General features: G+C 32.7%; 1 protein-coding gene across 2 annotated transcripts in view; it reads right to left on the bottom strand.

Moving 5' to 3' along the window:
- LOC136979443 (protein transport protein Sec24C-like) overlaps positions 1–22,919 on the bottom strand; it is an 80,010-nt gene that overhangs the window by 30,448 nt on the left and 26,643 nt on the right. For both annotated transcript variants that reach the window (XM_067275446.1, XM_067275447.1), the window contains exons 5-9: positions 15,538–15,665; positions 15,270–15,408; positions 13,906–14,021; positions 10,766–10,890; positions 1,176–1,254 (exon numbers count right to left, since the gene is read on the bottom strand). In XM_067275446.1, the coding sequence (XP_067131547.1) occupies positions 1,176–1,254; positions 10,766–10,890; positions 13,906–14,021; positions 15,270–15,408; positions 15,538–15,665 (587 nt within the window). The remainder of the gene's footprint in view (positions 1–1,175; positions 1,255–10,765; positions 10,891–13,905; positions 14,022–15,269; positions 15,409–15,537; positions 15,666–22,919) is intronic.

The following is a 22,919-nucleotide window of genomic DNA, read 5'->3' on the forward strand; positions in this document are numbered from 1 at the left end:
TCCGCAGCATAAAATAACCATACTGTATCATAAAAAAATAAACATGGGTGCGTTCTTTTATTCCTCCGCGTAACTCCACGCGAGCAACATCCGTTAAAAAATTCCCGCGGAACGCGTTCCTAAATTCCGGTGGGAGTGCGCGCCATCGAATGGCAAAAATGGCCGCTCGTAGCAGTAGTTTACGGTGGAGAGCAACATGGCGTCCTCCATGGCTAAGCTAGTTTCGTTTCCGGGTCCATTATGTGGTTTTATGAATGAGAATTTAGAAATTGTGAAAGCGTGAGTTAGCGCACGCGGTGATGTAAGTGTCTTTACGAATTTTTTTCGAGGCTATTTTGAATGCTCTTTCAACAAATAATCCATTTTATGGTTAAATTGGGACCCTTCTTTTACCTTTTAAAGCTCATAGTTTAGAATTATAGCTTCCTCCTTCATGATACTATCGATAGTGCAAGCGCCGCCATCTTTCTTTCTTTCACCATCGTTCCTAAATGCCTACAAACGGCAGCGCACTCCCGTAGTAGCGGAGACGCAGAGCGACCGCTATTAAAGAACGCACCCACGGAGCAGTCACCAATTATGCCGGAAAGTCCGTTGTTTGCAGCCAGTCCGTCACTCGAGTCACGTAACGGCCAAACAGAAAGTCGTCGTTCGCAGCGTCCGTTATACGAGGTACCACTGTATTATGATAGTGGCAGGAACACCAGAGGATGCTTTACCATATTTTACTGTGAAGGCAGTAGCCTCAAAAGAAAGGTCGTCTCCACATCTTTGTAAATTTTGATGGACTGCTGATGGAGAAAAACGATGGAAGAAGAACAAAAGCAAAGGTTTTACTTTGTGAAAAAGTTATATTTATATTTTATTGTATATTAAATAGTTTAGCCTATATTGGAAACAAGTAGGGAAAGCAGGAGGAGTTGGACCACTATAGGTGGTCAGGGACAAAGCTCTCCTAGTTTATTAATAAAAATATTAATCAAAGTATTTCATCTTTACACAATTTAACTCTGACATTTAAAATTTGGTTTTAACTAAACATAAAGTAAACTAAATGCAATATATATTTCATTAAGGTGGCAAATGAACACTTATTTATTCATTTAGATAAACAACTGAAATAAAGAAAATTAAATAGTTATGAAATTTACTTGGAAGTGAAAAATGTTACTAACCTTGATATTAAAAAAATGGACTGCATTACTGTAAGTCACAAAACCTACTTTAATTGCACTGACTTCGGCATCACCTTCCCTGAAAAAAAAATTCAATTTTCGTTGATATGTAATTTTAAAAATTTTAATTAAATAAAAAAAATTCAAGCTTATACAATAAATTTTATAATTATTTTAATTAAATTTATAAAACCAAAACTTTACACATTTTCTTCAAGACAAACTAATTTAATTTTATTCATTTAAATATGTAAATCTTTTTCTATAAATTCAAATTACCTTTAGTAAAATTATAGATATATCTCCAAAAACACCTGTACACCTTACAGGTACAGAAACTGCCATCAAGCATGCATAGGTCAGTTGTTTTCAAATTATCATTTTTGTACAGCAGTTTCTGTACCTGTAAGATTTACAGATATGTTTTTGAAGATATCACTGGTTTCTTCCATTTCTTGTGGTTCATAAACTGTTAAATACATTGTAGATAAGTGAATTAATGTATCTGTGGAAGGCAATAAGATGAAAAATGTTGCATATGGATTCTCCACAGTAAAAAAATAAATGAAAGATAAATTTGAAAATAATTTTTGAAATAAATTTCAAATTATTATTCAGAGCAAGTTGCAAGGGTTTAATTTTTTCAATACCTTTAAATGGTATCTGTGGAAAATGCTCTAATTTAGACAAATTACATATTTTCAACAAACAAGAATGCATTTATCTATGATTGTATCAAATTGTTTTGGGTTTGACACTAAATGCTAAGAAGACAGCGATTCCACAAACACTGCAGTTGACTCTACTTAATTGTTGCCATACTCTCGGAAAGTTCGGCGATGTCAATATTAATACGAGGTTGCAATTTTCGTAAACAATACTTTCGGTTCCAGATATTCTACCGTAATTTATAGAATCAGATATACGAATATGTTTTGTGTCGTAATAAGTGCAAATCCGATAATTACTATGCAGAATTTGTATGTGATTAATAGCGGTTCCAACAGGAAAAATAATTGCAGGATTTTTTGATATAATTTGGTGATTACATTGAATAACAAATACAATTTTGTAGAATATGCAAGTCGTGCAAATCCTCTAATTTTCCATTAAGGGCTGTTGTAATCCCCTCCCTCCCTTCCAGGGTGGACAGCCCACCATATAGTGGTTTTATCACTAACAGCCAGTTTGGTAAACAAATGAATTATTATTTAATAAACTGGAATAATGAAATCAATCTCATTAAATTTTTTCAAAATTTGAATACATATCCAATAAAAGACAAATATGCAGTGGTACCTTCTAATTTCAAACAATCCAGAGTTAGAGCTAGATAGTTCCAGTCAGAACCACTCTGGACTCGGAACTACTAGAAACAATTCCAGAGTGTCGAGACAGTTCCAGAACTACCAACACATTCTTCATTTTATACTTTTATAAATACATTTTTTAATGGAACAGTGAACTCTGGATTTGAACATAAAACTAATTGTTGTTGTTCCACGACTTTTAACCTACTGTTGTTATGGTTATCATAAAGTGACAAGTAGATCGAATTGGGATGAGAGTGGAACATTCAGATTTCATGTAAGTCTATGTTTTCTTCTAAATCCCAGCGAATAAGTATAAAAAATTTAGTACAGATCAGGCAAAAGATTTAGTAGTTAATAAAGGGGGATAAAATTGTCGTGGTTTTAATTTGGCTCTTTTATAATATGGAATAAAGTTGTACACATTGTTAGAGGCCTAGATCAATTGTGTATATACAAACCTGTCATATATACTGGGCTAATTCCAGATCAAAAATCAAGGAGTGGGATGTCCAGGTTTAATGGTAGTCTATATTTCCCTCAGAGTCTCAGAGAATATGCAAGAAAAATGTAATGAAGATCAGCAAAAAAGCTAAAAACAGAGATACAAATATTGCTTTTATCTATATATATAACCGATGAGAAACTGTCGAGTGCAACAGCAATTCTGACAGAACATAATGATTCCATAGAACAGTCTAGTCCAATAGACTAAGCAGTTCCAAAAACCTTTCCATTTAAATAATTTCACACTTAAATCAGTTCCAACAGTTCTAGTTCCAGAAGCAGAACTAGATTTTTTCCACTTCTAATTCAAAGTTCAAACATTAAATTACTATAGATTAGTATAATTTAAAAATAAGTTCAATATTCTGTTATTTAAAAATTTAAATTTTGTCAAAAAAAATTAGAATTAAAATGTACATAATGATAATGCCCCAAGAGGACATTTTGCAAAATGTAATGTTTTCGACTGAAGGAGAAAAGAATTTTTAAGTGTAATAAAATATATCAATAAAAATCAATATCTCAAGAATGAATGGCTGGAACTCAGTGAAATTTGATACAGAGATAAAAAATTCACAGACAACAACAATAATATTTTTTCCAGATGATTCATATATCTTTAGTTTTTTAATAAAATGCAAATCTGAATAGACAGAAAATGTTCTAATTCCAGTGTAATAAGATTTGCTTGTTGAATTGTTTGCTCACTTAACAGCTTGTTTCTACCAAGCCTTATGATATGAAAATATTATCTGTCTTCTTCATAAATTCACAATTTTACTAGGAAGCTTTGTTCCATGATCACTATGCATCCAAACCCCCCCAAGTCATTTACTCACTTCCCATCAGCTTCACACACTTATAAATTGTTCACAATACAAATTGCAATGGTAATAATTTTAATCAAATCCATCCAATGAACAAAGCGATAATAAATACAAATATGTTGTACTAACCTTGTATAGCTTTGCAGATGATACTATACTGCAGATGATGATAGCAAAAAAACCAACTTAAAGACCAAGTAAATAGGATTCCAGAAAAGAATCCACAACAAGATGCATCTCCCTACCATATAGCTATAACATATGAGCGCTGCGTGCAGTCCCTGTATCGAGAAATTGAGGTTTACACTAATGCAAAAATAGCTTACGGATGTAAGCAAGATACATTCGCCATGTTAAGAAACGAGAAGGATTGGTGGAAAATGAAAGAACACCGAGAGTATACAAAATTCCGCCAAGAGATATATGAGGTCTCTATCGAATCTGCTGTCAGATCTACAAAAAAAAAAAAAAAATCGCTCAAACAATGCCTCCGCAAGCACAAAACAGACATTGAAAAAAAGAAAAGCAATACAGTCTTAGCAATATACGTCAATGAAAACGGCATTACACGTAATCTACAACAAGCGGCAATGATCCAACAAACCCGGCATATAAACCAACTGCGAAGTCTGGAGGCGTTAGAAATTCTTAAAGCGGACTGCAAAGGCTTGTTGATCAATTTTAAAAAAGAAAAACAACAATCGAGAGCATGGTAGGCTATTTATGACGCTACAACATCAGGTACAGGCGCACATCTTTTGGAGTTTTAAATTTTCAAATTTAAAAAAATAAATTTTGAAGATAGAAGCATTGGAGACTGGAATGTCTAAAAATTGGAATCAAACTCTTATTGCACCAGAAAAATTTTATAGAACACCTGAAGAAGACCCTAGAAATGAGTTGAAAACATTAGTGCTATGTTCTAAGTATCATCTGCAAAGCTATACAAGGTTAGTATGACGTATCTATATATATATATATATATCGAGACGAGTTCACGATGAATGATGATGATAATTTCTCCCGGGGTCACCACCTGGTCGTGATGGGAGAGCCCAGTAATTTTACTGATCCATAGGGCAATGCAGGCTGGAGCACAAGCTCCTGGTAGGGACACCCATGCCAGTAAGGTCTATGGGGAGAAATGAAGCTAAGAGTGACCACACCCACATTCTGTGGAGATATTTATTATGGTAATAACTAGATCAAAGTGTGATACCGGCTCGGACGTCGCCCGGGTTAACAAGGTCTGCGTTCGTGGGTTAGGCAGAGGCTCACGTTTGAAAAATAGGCCACAGTCTCCCTTGGTTACCAGTGGCGAAAGCAGCACTGGCCCAAGCATGGCTACTGCAATGCCCTCAACAGATATGAGGAACCAACCCAGCCTTGGTGTTTCAGTGGCAATGCATCCACAGACCACAAAGGCTGGAAAACCACGCCAACGGATGAAATGGACAGTAGAAATGAACGAGTTTATCATCCGTACTTACTACACCATCACAAAACTCGAAACAAACATGACAGCATACAGACAACAACTACACCATAGATTCACACAACAGTATCCTCATCTCACTGTCACCGAACAAAGGGTTGTTGATCAAAAAAGAATAATTATACACAACAACCTTATTCCACAAACAACACTTGAACTTATCAAACAACAGGTTGCTGATCAAATACATCAACAGAGAGAAACATCTAACATTAATGAAGATCATGTAACCTGTCAGGATAATCCAGTAACAAGCATTGATAATAACACACATACAACAATTACCACTAATGATACTACAGACACTTCCTCATCCATCACTGATAACATAGACATAGATTTAGTTAATACGCTCTCACTTATATTTCAGGAAACACTCACTAAATATACAGGCACAGATCCCACACAACGACCACGAATACCAAAAATCAACACGTCAAAGGAAGTAGGAAAAACACTAAATTATGTAAACACTCACTTACTACCACACTACATTCATTCAATTTCTACACTCGCAGACATTCATACATTAGTTTATGCTGGGGCAGTCACAGTAGTGACACACCATGGACTGAAAGTACAATCACAGACAAATACACAGAAAACACAATTCTATCACAAGCCTGCCTGGCAGAGAAGAATAGAAACACAAATAAATGACATTAGACAGCAATTAGGCAGGCTAACACAATACACTAAAAACAACATAACACCCAAATTAAGGAAACAGCTCAAAAACATTTTCAAGAAAATAAAAACACACACAAAACACGAACATCACAACACACGCATTACAGAATACATTGATACACTAAAACAAAAACTTGCTGCCAAAGCACGTAGACTCAAACGATACAAAACATGTACACTACGAAAACAACAAAATAAATTATTTACAAACAATGAAAAACTCTTTTACAGACAAATTAATAACAAAGCAAACACTGATACACAGCACAGTGGCACACCAACAGAAGAAGAACTCACAACATATTGGTCTTCTCTTTGGTCCAGTGCTGTCACGCACAATGCTGAAGCAGGCTGGATCGAGGAGGAGAACAGAAACTTGCACAACATACCAACTATGCCCTGTGTTGAAATAAGCATACATGATTTCCAATACACTGTTAACAGAACACACAACTGGAAGACACCTGGTGTAGACAACATTCACAATTTCTGGTACAAAAAGTTCACATCACTGCACCAGGAACTAGCTAAACACCTAACACACATCATCATCAATCCACAAGACATGCCAAATTTTCTTACTCAGGGCATCACCTACATGAAACCTAAAAACAACAATACCACAGACCCCACACAATACAGACCAATTACATGTCTTCCAACACTCTACAAATTATTGACATCCTGTATTCGCAAACAAAATATACAAAACATATTGAAGAACACGACATTCTAACTGAACAACAAAAAGGTTGCTGTAGAAATCACAGGGGATGCAAAGAACAGTTACTCATAGATTCAGTCATTTTACGGCAAGCACACAAACAACACAGAAACATACACATGGCATATATAGACTACAGAAAAGCATTCGACAGTGTTCCACACAGTTGGCTGCTACATATTCTACACATGTACAAAATACATCCATCACTCATTGCATTCTTTCAAAACACTATGCAGCACTGGAGAACAACACTATATCTCAGGGTTAGTAACACTTCCATACAAACAAACCAAATTTTTATTAGGCGAGGAATTTTTCAAGGAGATTCCTTGAGTCCTCTCTGGTTCTGCCTAGCCTTAAACCCATTATCCAACATGTTAAACAACACACAATATGGCTACAATATCAGGCATGAAAAAACAACACAGTTTACACTGTCACATCTCATGTACATGGATGACATAAAACTTTATGCATCCACACAAAAACAACTTCATCAACTCCTACAAATCACACATTCATACACCAAGGACATACAAATGGAATTTGGCCTAGATAAATGCAAAACAGTTCACATAGAAAAAGGAATCCTGAAGAAAGAAGATTTTGCACTTGGAAATGGAGACATTATTGAATCCATGGAAGAGGGCGAGTTCTACAAGTATTTAGGATTCCAACAGGCCAAACTAACAGAACATACACAAATAAAGCAAAGATTAATTAAAGAATACCAAAGTAGGTTAAATGCTATTCTCAGAACACAGTTAAATGCAAAACACACAGTTAAAGCAATAAACACATATGTCATCCCAGTACTCACATATTCTTTTGGAGTTATACATTGGACTCACACAGATCTTGACCCAACTCCAAACGAAAACAAGAACAACACTTAATAAGCATAAACAACATCATCCTAAATCTGCCAGAGAAAGATTAACCCTTCCACGTAAAGATGGCGGACGTGGCCTGATTGACATAGTTAACCTTCACTACAAACAAATACAGTCACTGCGAGAGTTTTTCTACAAAAACAAGAAACATCACAATTACATAAAGCAGTAACTCTAGCAGACTCGAATAACACACCATTAAACTTACACTCACATCATATGGACACAACACAACATATAAAAAGCATAGACACCATTAAGCAATCGTGGGCTCGAAAGGCACTCCATGGCAGGCATCCTTATGATCTGGCCCAGGATTTTGTTGACAAAACTGCGTCAAACAGCTGGTTAGCTCGGGGATGCCTCTTTGGGGAGACGGAAGGATTCATGATTGCCATACAGGATCAGGTCATAAATACTAAAAACTACAGAAAACACATACTCAAAGATGCAACACTCACAAATGACACATGCAGAAAATGTCACATCATGCCAGAAACTATACAACACATCACCTCTTGTTGCAAGCTCTTGGCACAGACAGATTATTTACACAGACATAATCAAGTAGCAAACATAATACACCAAGAGCTTGCGAAGAAACACAAATTAGTAGACATCCACGAACCATACTACAAATACATTCCACAGACAGTATTGGAAAACATGTACAAAATGTACTACGACAGAGCCATAATCACAGATAAGACAATTTACCACAACAGATCAGATATCACACTCATTGCCAAACACAATAAAATCAAATACATTATAGACATATCCATTCCAAACACTCACAATGTACAAAACGCATGCACTGAAAAAATTATCAAGTACACAGAACTCGCCCAGGAAATAAGGCATCTGTGGAAGATGGATAGGGTGCTTATTTACCTGTTGTTCTCTCCTGTACAGGTGTCATACCACACACACTACACAAAAGCCTGGGCACATTACAATTGAATAGAAACACATACATCACACTACAGAAGGCCACTATATTGAATACATGTCATATTGTGAGAAAATTCCTGAATACAGACACACACACTGATACACTTCTTTAATTTCTGTTTTGTTTACTATGCCTTGACTTTGGTCCGGCATAGTACACAGCCACCGGTGATAACCAGTATATGTCACTTAACCCAACATAATAATAATCAGTGCAGAGCCCAAACGGTTAGGAGTTGAAAGTTGAAATTTGGTACACAGTTAGGGTACGTCACGAGAACGCACACTAAGAAGGGATTTTTCGAAATTCCTCTTGACAGGGGGAGAGGGACAGGATTAAGTCTTAACACTTCCATCAACAATGGAAGTGTTAAGTAACAATGTAAGTGTTAAGTAACAATGGAAGTGTTATGTAACAATGGAGAACAAGAGAAAGAGACGTGCAAGATTTACCAGCGCTGGAGAAAAAAAAGAAAGAAAGAAAAAGAGTAATATGTTAGAACATATTCAATTTTAAAATTTAAACACATTAGTTCGATTTTTCTCGACCTTTCTTTAGAACATTCGATGAAAATTGAACAATATAATCAGAACACGTCGTGAAAATCAAACAATATTAGAACATTCGATTTTCAAATTTGACCTTTCTTTAGAAATACTTAGTTTGTTGATGAAACTACACTTTTTCTTTTGTGACTATAAAGTAATAATCTTAATTATCGCTATCGTTACTTTTTGCCCGAGCAACGCCTGGCCTACCTGCCAGTTGGTAATAATTTTAATGGAAACAAAAAAAAACCTTTTCTATAAAACTTCTTTCTAACAGACATTTTTTATTTCACTTTTGTTATAGACCTTTGACCTACATCTTGATAGCACTAAGTACTGTATGATTCTCCATGACTAAAGAATGGCCTATCTATATTTATTCCAACATGAACTCTTGATGTTGTGATCTCTGTTCTTGTAATATTTTTATACTCCTCTTTCAAGCATTCTATAGATGTTTTTGCTGATGATAAATGCCTATAAATATCAAAGTCATCATTTAATCTATAATTTTGTTTCTTCCATTTTTATGTGAAGACATTAGTAAAATTTGATCCTCACTCTAAGTGAGGATTCCGTAATGTAACAAACAATTGTGTTTCAAGACAAAGATTTGATCAAGTTATTTATAAACAAACTTTTTGACCAAATAATATTCCAATTTATAGAATATTAATGGCATGTTTTAAATTATTTGAATGAAAAATTCACATATTTCAGTAATAATGATGAATAAGTAAGAAGACTATAAATAATGATATAAAGGCAATGTAAATTTTAATATTAGCAAAGCCATAAAGAGGAAACACTAAATACATTGTCTATGTTTCCATTAATATTTAACATTTATATACTTGATTCATTATTCAGAGTATAAACTAATTTGAAAATAGTGAGTATTCAATAGCTAATTCCAATATATGTGACAGGTGATAAAGGAGAAGAATTGATGTTAGATTATATAGTCAGCTGTAATAAATATAAATAACTCTACTCATACTCTAGTTACCAGTTACTCAAAATAAAATTCTGGGAAGTTTAGAAGCCATATCTACATTTAATTTTATAAAACGTTTTGGAAATAAAAAAATCCAATCCTTGGATCAAGACCAAAAGTCAATAGAGAGAAAGAAATTAAATGAAATTTACATTATATCATAATATTCCAGTGCCAGTTTATCAATATTCGTACTAATCTATAATATTACACAAGACAATTCTTCATTGTAATATTTTTTCATTTAATTTTAATTTCTTTACAATTCAAATTATTTATTTAAAGACGAAAACTTCTATAATATTGCAAGCACCATAAAAATTTTTGCATTTTAAAATTGCATTGTTTATATTCTAATGTTATAATGTTTTTTCCATATAAAAATGAAGCTGAAGTTTGATTCTAGTTCAAAAACATTTATTTTATAATTAAACTATTCATTACATACTTATGCCAATTTGTATGCCAATGTTACATTATTATTCTTTCTTTAAGTGATCACACAGAAAATTAAGCTTGTCATATCAAAATATTTTTCTTTGTACTTAATTTTAATACAAAAGATATTTTAACTTATCTATTTTTCTAGATTTTATTTATAATTACTCTAATTGTTGAAATTATAATCTTTTTATACTTACTTTGGCAATTCTTTTAGCAACAATTTCATATTTTGGCACAATAACTGGACAATTCCATTCTTTATATTGTTGTAAGATACATCAATTATAAATATAAAAGCAGGAGGATTTGGAAATTTTTCATTCTGTTGATTAAAATAAATTATAAATTCAAAATTGTTTTTACACACAACACACACACACACACACACACACACACACACACACATATATATATATAATTATGTTTACGTTACAGAAAATGCAATTTTCAAAATTAAAAAAGTTGCAAAATCAACTTTAACTTCATAAAACTTAACAGTTTTTGAAACTACTGCACATTTGTGCATCCTGCAGAAAATTGCTAGAACAAAAATAAAACCTTTGCAAAACATGCCCCATAATATACCCTGCAACTGTGAAGCAACCATTGCTTCACAGATACAAGCTCATACAGTAGAGCGTCGATAAGTGGAACGTCGGTAAGTGGAATGGCCGGAAAGTGGAACGATTTTCAGTCGGACTGTGTCGTGCCGAATCGAATGTTTTTGATACTAAATTTACTTCTAAAGTATAATTTTCATGTTTTTTATATTTTTTAATATATTTATTTTGTTTGTACAAAATGCAGAAATAATTTTTAACGATACGATAGCCTCGATGATTATTATAAAAATTTTCGTTAGGCTTAAAATCAACGAAAATTCAACACGAAGCGACACGCAATGGAGAAAAATTCAACAGGAAGCGATACGCAATGGAGAAAAATTCAACAGGAAGCGATATGCAACGGAGAAAAATTTGAACATCGGACAGGTTAATGTATTTTTTCGTACAAAGTCGGAATCTGGAACAAATCATTAATTGGAAGGACCCCAGTCCCCAATTGGTTCCACTTATCGACGCTCTACTGTAATTGCAATTTAAAAATTAGTATATATTCCCATTGCACAAGTTGCATCATCTTTTCAATTTCCTTTTTTAAACACACATGTAACTAATGGGTTATATGCAAGAAAACACAATATACATAACTTTATATTCCTTGAGCTTTTCAATATTAACTCAGTTTGCATCATTTTTAATATTAGTTCTTCATATTTTTTTGCCATTATTGCTTTGGTATCTTCCATTCCAATTTTTAAAACTGTATTTAAATGCTTTATATTTTTTAAATTCACACAAAAACCTTTGTTTGAAGTCAAACCAATTTAATTACTAACATTTTTGGCCCTTTTTAGACTCTTCGGGTAAAATCCAGAATCAAACAAAATGAAAGGATAGAATGCAACAAACATTTTCAAAAAGTGGATATCAGTTTATTTAAATTTAAAAAATAAAAATAAAATATAATATATACAAATATAAAGATATAAATAACAAAATTAAATGAAAAATTCATAATAAATATTACATAAGAAATATAAAAATACATAAAAGTGAGAATATAAAATAAACTAAATAGACAATCAAGTAAAAGGGAAAGGGATATTATCCCATGAATGAAAAGGAAAAAGGAATACATGGGTAAAAGATTGAAAAGAAGTGAATGTTTTGGGATATAAGCTATTCTACTCAGAGCATACATTGCATATAAAATAGTTTCCATGTACTGAAAATTAAGATCTTAAGATTTGCATATTGGATAACCTTGACACTCTTTTCTCTCTTTGTTCACAGGATATTCTCCCCCTTTTTACTTGCATTGTTTATTTAGTTTATTTTATATTTTCACTTATGTATTCTTTTTATTTAATTTTGTTATTTATTTCTTCATTTATATTTGTATTTATCATTATTTATCATATTTTATTTTTATTATTTTGTTTTAATTTCTTAAATTTAATTTAAGCACTTTGAAACAGCAAATGCTGGTTATGTTATTCTATTCTTTCATCAGTTGATCTTGTTTTTACTTATTTATCTTGTATTTTAATTCTTGTATTTGACTCTGTATTTTACTTGAATATGTTCAAGTAAAATACAGAATCAAATACATTCATAATTAAACTGTTTTTGCTGCAGACAAAGATGTTTGTGTGAATTTTGAATAACTACAGTTGCAGTTCATTCACTATTTTATATTTTTTACCATTCATTTTGGGAATTAATATAAGTTTAATAATAAACTGAGATTTAAAAAAAGTTGCTGTGTAAACAGTATATGCACAATTTTTTTATAGAATAAGTAATTAAGATTTTAATTATTTAAATTAAATGGTGGCTAAATATCAATAATTTATTACATTAGTTTAATAATAAAATAAATTAGCATTGCATATATTATAAAAACAAAAACTGTTTATAAATAATATTTTCTACTTTCCTAGTTATATAGAATATAATGGAAAATATGAAAATTGGTCAAATTTTGACACCCCTTTTTTCATTTCTCGACATTTTGATGCTCCAGGATGAAGGAAAAGAAATTCTCTGTGTATTTATGCATTTATATGCATCTATTTTGAATTATATATTAGAACTGGACAAACAAAAAATTTTGAAATTTGGCATGATTATTTCTAATATACTGCATATGGGGAATCAATGCTATTAAATTCTGATGGTTAAAAGGAGAGAATGGGTAGAGGGTGTCATATCTTACATAGAGTCTGACTCAATAAAAACTTCTCATTGTTGGCATTTAGAATTTTTTTAAAAATGCATCCCTACTATAAAAATTAAGCATTATGCTTTTTTTTTTATAATAAATAATATAAAAATTACTTTTGTAATAAAAATCACCATACACAATTTTATCTTTGCCCTAATCTGTCTCAGTGTTTTTAAACTTAAATATTCTTTTAAAGAGAATGATTTCTCACAATTTAACATGTTTATTCCTCTTAAGCATTTGTTATTTAAATTTTATATCATAATATAATTGAAAACTATTGGACCTCCTTCTTAGTCCCCTTAACCTGCTGTTTAAGTGCTGGAAAACGAAAACTTGAACAAGAGCTCTTGCCAGCTTTTCTATTTTGTTAATAATTGAAAAACAAAAACCAGATCAAAAACATTTATATTTACAATTAAATGATAATGATTTTAAAGTATTATCAGAAGAAAGTTTGGTTTTGTAAATGATATTTAAAATGCAGATAAGAAATATTAAAAATTTTATCTCTTGTCCTATAAAACTTTAATAAAATTAAACATACCTTGCAATAATCTGTGGTTGCAATAAATTCATAAGAACCTAAACATAGTTCTGGTCTTTGATATTTATCAGTACGTTGACCCATATTATCCAAATATGCAAAATATTCTTGAGGTACTGTAAATAAATAACTTGTAAAATTATTTTAGTTCTTTACTTAAAAAGATGAATTTAAATATTATGATTATTCAACTGTTACACTGTTATTGGTTATCTATACTAAATACTTCATCTTATATAAAAAATTATTTTAATTATTATTATTATACAAACATGTAATGCACTAGAATTTAAGGAAAATGGCAGTAATATTAATAAAATGTTTTATTATGATGCAATAAAATAAATATTTATTAATTTAAATAAAAAAACTGCAATTTCTTTAATAATTTAAAATTACCAAAACAGAACATTATTTATATTGTGTAAATGGAAAATATTACAATACTTAAATTTAACTGTATCTTAACAGTTTCCAATTTATAGGAATTTTATCATTATCAATTGAAAACTGAATGCATCTCCATTTGAATGGAGATGCAGACGTTCGTTTTGATAGAGCTCGCCTTCTACGTCGAAACTCGTTACCGTCACGTCTAAAATATCTCGAGATTATCGAGATATACACTGCTATCTCGAGAGGAACGCTATCGATAGCAGGGACGCGCCTCGTGCGTTGCATGCCCGGAGGGCAGTATTTGAATGCATTTAGCAACCGTGTTGACTTTTATAAGCACTTTGATTTTAGTACATTTATTGGTTTTTATTATTTTTTATTATCTATAGTTATTTAAATTTTTTTTGTATATGTTATTTTTCTTCTGTTTTCGTTTTTATTTATAATATATTACTACTCTCCCTGTGCATTCAAACTTCTTATGCAAGGAACATTTTTAAATACAGGGGCAATTCAAAAAGTCACAAAAATTTAAAAAAAAAAAAAGAAAATCAATAACTCACAAACTATTTAAAGTAAGATGATGCGATTTTCACAGAAATGCTTAGGAAAAAAACGGGATATTTTTAGGTGTAATAAAAATTTTAGTACCAAAATAGTTACATTACACACAAAAAAATCCCAATTCTTTCTAAGCATTTCTGTGAAAATTGCATCATCTTACTGTAAATAGTTTAAGAGTTATTGATTTTTTAAAATTTCTGTAACTTTTGAATCATCCTGTATATGTTGTTGTTTGATTTTTCTGTTCTACCAGTTGAACCTGAGGATGGCCTTTATGAAAGTTGAAAATGTTTTGTTTTTTAATAAATGTTTTTGTTCTTTTAACTGGATTATGATTTTGAAGTGTTCTTATAGAGTAAATGAGAACATAAAAACCGATTAGTTAAAATAAACAACAAAACTACCTTCCGTATAACCATCGCAAAAAGCACATTGAAATCGTCTTCCACCGTCTATAAATTTCATATATGGACACATGTAAGCTTTACATCGATTACATCTTGTAGGTCCAAAACCTCCCAAGTCAGAAATTGGAGGTGGAATCTATAAACAATATAATTTTATTTTAAAAATAAGAATACAAAATATATTTTAATTTTATAGAAATAAAGCAAATTAAATAACTGATATCATCAACATTTATTAATTAATGTAACAGAAAATTTCACTAACCTCTTGGTCGTGCAGTTTTGAAAATGGTGTAATAACTATTGCAAAAGGTAAGTATGACTGTTTCAGCAGCTCATATTGACATGGTACATTATAAATTGTAGAACAAAGAAACTTTGGGCTGCTATTACCTAAATTATGACAATTATAATTTCAATATTAAAACGTTTTTTATTATATTCTAAAATATAAATAAATACTATATGCATTGTTATCAATTAAAATTTAAATGTTACATTCAGAATTATCAATATATGTCAGATCTTTAACTTTTTCTTTCTAAAATCATAAAAATATAAAAACAAAAGTAATTATGAATGAAAATACATTCAATTACAGGTGCTCCCCTAGTTATGAACAGGTCAGGTTTCCAAGGTTTTGTTTTAAGTCGAAAACTAACCTAGAAAGTACTGTACATTTGAACACAGAATAATCAAGTATTGTTAGTGTTTGATCCTTCAATATACTTAATAGAATACATTATGTTCATTTAACTGCTTGCTACTGCTTATTACAGGTGTTTCAAATGCAGGTTTTTATACCCAATGCACTTAGTTTCATAATGTCAAGTTTAGTTTCCATGAAAGAAGTAAGAATCTGGTGTGAAAAATTAATTATCAGATAAAAGTTTCCATGATAATAAAGCCATAGTTCTCGCATTTATCTCCACTGCTAGATTTACTATTACATTTTGATCGCATTTTTGCAACCCTAATCATAAAACTTTATAAAAATTGCAAACATTAGCAAAAAACTCCATTACTCCAAAATTACCGATTTTGATACCAGCTCACGAACCGCATTGAAACATCAGAATTTGCACGAAAAGAAAAAAATGACAACACACAATAGAAATAAATCCACAATAAATTTTTAATAAAGAATTAGTATTTATTAATGCAGGGATACACAACCTGCAGCCCAGGGGCCACGTACGGCCCTCTTTCAATACGGTCTTTTGTGTGGGGATGGACGGTACGGGCCAAATCCCTTCTTTCGAAGTTTCTAAGTGTAGAACCTCTTCCCTTTCACAAAGTCATTAGCACCTAACTGTTTTATGACTTTCCCCGAGGTGAGAAATGAGAGGTTGAAGTTCTATTTCTAGCTAACACACTTTCTGGTTTAGATTTCGAATATTTTAAGTCAAATACATAGTATTATATGATTTTTAGAAGAATCAAATAGAATAAAATGATGTTAGAACGTCATTTCCAACACTATCGAGAAGTTTCTATTTTGGTAAGAAATTTTCAATTTTATGCTTCGGAAAATTTGCTTATTCGTCTAAATAATGTGAAATAACATAAAAATAAGTGAAAATAGTGCCGAAAACCACAAAAATAATGACTTTTTAGCATTTGTTTACATTATAGATTTTGATTGGTATAATCAAATTTGAGTCATCTTTTCTGAAAAGTTGCTTATTCATCAACCTAATGTCATTCAAACTAGAAAATACCAATCAGAGTTGTAAAAGGAATGTACAAAAGCTATAACAACCAATTATTTACAACAAAGTCTCTCCATAGACTAACAATAGAAAAAATTTTTAATTATTACGTCGGACCAAGAAAATTAATAGCCGGAATAGAGTCGTACGACTAAAAGGAAGCCGACTGCACTAAAAAGTTTTGGATTTAATAATTATTTCAAACCCCGTCGAGTCGTAAACTTCCCGCGATTATCGACACTGTCGGCGGCTAGAGTAATTAGACTCCTTGTGTCGACAAAGAGGGTTGTAAAATGGTCCGGCCCTCCCAGTCGGTAAACTTAATCCTAACCCGGCCCTTCTTCAGAAAAGGTTGTGCATCCCTGATTAATGGCTAAAGACTGACTTCAACACCACTCCACAATCAGTAAGAGAACTTCAGAATTCATGCAAAATTTAAATTTTAGACATAGTCAAATTGTAAGACTGACAGTTCATAAGTAGGGGGGCTCCTGTAATCAAATCGAGTAAATGTGTGTATTTTCATATATAAACATCCCTAAGCCTGATAATTATATGAAAGCTAAATAATTGCTGGATTAATCAGACAAAAATTACACTTAATAGTATATAATATTCATTATATTCATTTAACAAATCTGTTAATAATTCTGTTAATAGTTAAATTTAAAATCTATTAAAAATGTTGAGACAATTTTTCTTTTAAATGCCTTTTCTTGGTTAAAGGATTATAAATAATAAAATTCTTCAAATCAATCAATCATTAAAATGACATTTTCTTTATTTTCTTCCATTACTGATGATAAAATATCAATGTGCAAAATTTCAATGTGTTTTCAATTCATGACATGTTGGAGACTAAAATTAATTTGTATATTAGAATATAGAAGTCATATGTTTTCAACTGATATTAGATATATTGTTATTTTCTTCAGAATTATCACAGTAACTGGAGATAAACAGAAAGACAGTTGCAAAAAGTAGTGTTTTCTGTAAGCTTCATCTAGTTGTCAAAAACTCAATAATTATGCATTCTGTGACTGCTAGTTTCAAACAGAGATGGGATTAAAAAACCCTGAGTAGACTAGAAAAACATTGTGATAGTAGTAGAAAGCTGGTTTGGGTTGACTAGAAGTACAATTGGACAATAAAGATGTAAAGCCTAAAGTATGCCCTCAATACCAACGTTGACCAAAAGAAAAAGAATATCAATCAAACTATGAAAAGTATAATGCTTGACATCAAATATATGACGAAAAGGCAAAAGCCTTCACTAGAAACAAACCCAGGTCAAAAATAAAAGCAATGGCAGCAATCTCTGTCCAATCACTTCAAAAGATAACAGACAGGCTTCTTTCACACTTGATTTAATCATGGACAACTACTACCTACATGCAGTGGTGATATTCGAAATATTTAACAAGGGGTTCGCTAGCAGAAAATTTTTCCCTGACAATCACCGACAAACGAAATGGAAGTTTTGAATAGAAATATATACAATACCTTTTCTTGCAACCATATATCTAACAATCAGTGGGCAGGTACCGTTAACGTAACTGTGAGGACCGAATTGAGCCGGTCCGATTTTAAATTTTCATTATTTGAAATCCCCTCGGGAGATAACGATCGAGATTTGCGATAACGATCAAGTTTCGAAGGATGTACAGTCTTCCGCCGTCAAACCCGCTTCCCTCCTTCTCCGGATCCCACCTGAGTCATGGAACTCAAGTCACCACCCTCCATCGCGATTGGTGATCGTTACGGAAGGGACCGGGGGTATATAAAGGGGAAGATATCTAAGAAAGAGGTCGGAAGAAGGGGAACGACCCGCTGACCCGAGTCCTATACGAAGGCCATTCCAGACGCCGGAGCCTCCGCCTCGAAGCCGATCCTGCCGCTTACCGCCAGGGAAGACGCTAGAAGACCCTTCAGCCGACCCGAAGAACCTTCTCGATCATAAGCGATAACCGAGAGGTATGAATCCCCTAACAATTGTGAGCTCTCTCTCTCCCGCGATTAGGAACGGAATGCGTCACATCGACGTACTCGATCCTCTGTTCTAATAAATCTTATCTGTGTTGTCCTGCTACTACGGATATTGCCGTTTTTCTTATCGACGACCCCACACTTCCTCCACTCGACCTGACAATTAAATTACCGATCCCGATAAAACGGGATATTGCAATAAATTTAGCCATCCTTGACAGTGGGGTGGGTCTTGCCGACCTGTTCGCCGACAAAAAGGGGTACGACTTCGTCTTCCCCCCGGCGTTCCCACATAACGAGCCATGGGTGTAGGACAGATAACGTTAATATTTTAGGGCTGTCGACCCCCCTCTTTTTTTTTTAGGCAGGGGTAATCTTTACCGCGAAATGGCGCTTCTAAAAATACACGTGTCATCATCTCTCGAGATACATTATACTTTTTCTTTCGCTGTCCATAGCCCCGACACGTGTTCGACAGCCATCTTGTATTATCTCGCGCACATGGCATTCTGGGCTCTCTCTTATCACTGGATCTACTTTCAAGAACTCTCTTGAATCGATCGCGATTAAACCTCGATTGAAACGGTCAAGAGAGATTGCACCAAGACATACTCCCTGACCTTGCTCACAATCTAGATTGAAATGCTCGGTATGAACGGGATATAAGGCTCTAGTTTAGTAGTATTACAGAGTATAATACGCATATTTTAATATATTTTTTTAAAAAAACAAACCCACTGAGAAATGTTCCGTGTGTTTAACAAGGTTCAGGAAACTGAAAATTTTAACAACGGGTTCGGCCGAACCTGTGCGAACCCGCCGAATATCACCACTGCCTACATGGAGTATTAATAATCTTTCCCACCTCTTCATTCTTTCTACAACTAACTTTATAAACAAGAAGAAATATGAAAGGACAAGAAAAGATTGCACAATAAGGCAAAATTTGGAGAAAGTTTCTGGCCTGCCTGGTTTATACTTTGACCCAAAGGTCCATCAAAGGTATTTTGCAATGGAGTCAAAAGGAGCCATAAACTAAAACACTAACTGTATTTATTCAAATATAAAACACCATGGAGTCTAAGATGCACTTTAATTTCTTCATGCTTATCCATAATTTTTTTAAAAGAAATAGACAAGACAAATTTAAAAATTTTTAAGTTATATATCACTGTCTTCTTTGGCATCAAAGTTGGAAATATATTCACTTTTCATTCTTTTTCATCTTTCCACATGCAATCAACCTTAGGACATTTAAAACATCAGAAATATAACATTTCCTGGAAAGAGTGTCGAACAACATTTTCTACAATTTTTATCCACGTAGATACGACGTTACTGGGACAGATCAACAAGACAGTTAAATTGACCTCTAAAAACATTTCATATGGCAATATTAAATGAATAAAATCATTAAAATAATGCAATAAAATTAGTGTCAGAGAAATAAGACTATGTTGCTAATTATAACGTAATTCATCAAATCTAAGATGCACCATTTTTCAGAGATACTAAAACCTGAAAAAGGGGCAAATTGGAGTAAATATGTGTTATTAACTGAATGAATTGAGAAGAGCACTATACAAACAATGAAGGATATGTTTTTGGGCCAATCTGACCACTGCTCATTATTGCATATCAGACTTATGCAAAACTGAGCAACTCTATTTTTGCCTAAAAAAAATAACCTGCTAAATATACCCTAACTTCAACCAATTAAGCAATTTTGGACAAATAAAAGATCTAGGCCAATGGATGGCATATTAAAAAAAAAAACCAAACCAGGAATTGATACACAAGCTGATGAAAAGCTGGCTAATGTTCCAAACAGCAATTAGTCAAACTTCATGTTGGATATCACTCAAACCTCAAGTTCATTCTAGAGTCCACCATAATGCTAAACAAGAGCTCCTAAGTACTATTTAGTCTTGCAGATTTGTTACCAATATATTATGCAATACACACATTGTTATTTTTCATAAAGTTTTGAATAAATCATACTCTATAATAAATATGCATGTTTCTTTCCAAATACTTTATATTTATAACTAATAATTACAACTTTATGATGCAAGGATGTGTAATGCATTTTGCTATTTTTATAAATTTGTAAATAATTGTTACAAAATATGATCTAACATATACGGCCTATGTAACTGGTTGACAGATAACAACTAACACATACACAGTACATAAAAAGCATAATAGTAAAAATACAACAAATGTGTATTATTGCTCTTTTTTTCTACTATATGATTTCATAACTATATTCATATGAAATCATGCAATAGTTTCACTGACAATAAATTCAAATAATTGCATATCTTGGAATACTGGAAATCACCTTCAACACAAAAATAGCAAATTCTCAACAGCTAATCTGCTGAGAAAAACTATTTTTACCAGCAAATAAGGTATTAAGAATTTGCATAAATCATACATTTGAATCAGAAGTATAGATGATCATTACATCAAAAACAGATTTTTTGATTATTTTTGATAAATGGAAAGTTCCAGGAGTAACCTAATTTTCTTTTTTTGTTTCAGACAAAAAAAGAGATAAACATTCCAGTAGCATTACTGTAGACTCTGCAGTCATTTAATGTTATCAGAATTAGCATGTTCCAAAACTTGTAATTATAATAATTATTACTGTAACTGACAATTATAATAAAAACATTATAATTTTATAAATTTTCATTAATTATTATTAAGTTATACATCTCTTAAATTGCTTTAAACATGCCTTTTAATGTCAGACTTAATAAAACCAGAATTTTCACTAAATATAATATTGAATAAAATTAATAAGACTATCAGTTTTGTGAAGTCCCAAAAACGGGTTAACATTAATTATTTATATTAGAAGATTGTTAAAACGAATGTAGAAAATCGTCCATTGTTAAAAGGGACAAAAGCCGATCAAAGATCGTATTTGACGCGTTAGTCATTTGAAACCGCGACGCATGAAAAAAAAGGAGAAAGATGTCGAAAGACAAAAAGGCCTAATGTAAAATAAAACGCAATAATTGTAATGAGTAATGATTGTAGACGAATGTCCTCCAGTATAGATGGACCTTTGACAAGTCGCTCGTATACGAAATTTAGATCATTAAAATTAGGAAAAAGGGAAAAGTTAATTATAAAAAGGAACTTCATATCAAAGCATTGAATTTCAAAAATCTCTCAGACTAGACAACAATGGGGAAAATATGAGCGCAAGTTTCAAAGTTCCATCAATTCTTTCCATCCTGAGTAAACGGAGGGTGTCAAGTAGATTTGTCGAGGCGGTTCTTTCTCGTGACTCGAACAGGGGTCGTTTTTCGCTTGGAAACAAGCGAGGGACCAATCGAGAAGAGAGAAAGGAAGGACGTGGAGCCAATCAACATGAACAATACGAAAAAGAGAGATTGAAGTAATCGCCGAATTGGAAGGACAAGAGACTTTTCCGAGAGGTTTCAAGGGAGACAAGAGGTGTTCCAAGGTGTCCATCGAAAGGTCCGCCGACGCCAACCGACGAGTCGCTGCACCTGCCGCTGCCCCGGGGCCTTCTATCGAGCGACGATAGGAAACACATCGGCACAAAAACGTTCGAACGTTCACCTTTGTAACGATCTGTGTATAGTGTGAGTTGTTTTATATTTAAATAAACGGGTTTCTTTGTGAGACACTTATTGTCTGTGTCATCCTCCCTCACACCCACACGCGAACGACCCTAGACCATCCTGTCGCGGGATTAACGATCCCCCCCTAAAGGTCGGCGAACTTACACTGGTGTCAGAAGCTTGGGATATTTTAATCCCACCAAAATTTCCGTAAGTTACGCTGACAAGAGAAATTTTTTTTCAAAGTGGGTTGAAAAATGGAGGCAGACGCAAGTGTCCCCACGCGACCTCGGGACGGTGGCAATAGCGGTTCTCTTTCCTCCTTTTCCGCGTTCGGAGGAATG

The sequence above is a fragment of the Centruroides vittatus genome, unplaced genomic scaffold (genome assembly GCF_030686945.1).
Source record: "Centruroides vittatus isolate TY-2023 unplaced genomic scaffold, ASM3068694v2 contig_620, whole genome shotgun sequence".
Taxonomy (NCBI): domain Eukaryota; kingdom Metazoa; phylum Arthropoda; class Arachnida; order Scorpiones; family Buthidae; genus Centruroides; species Centruroides vittatus.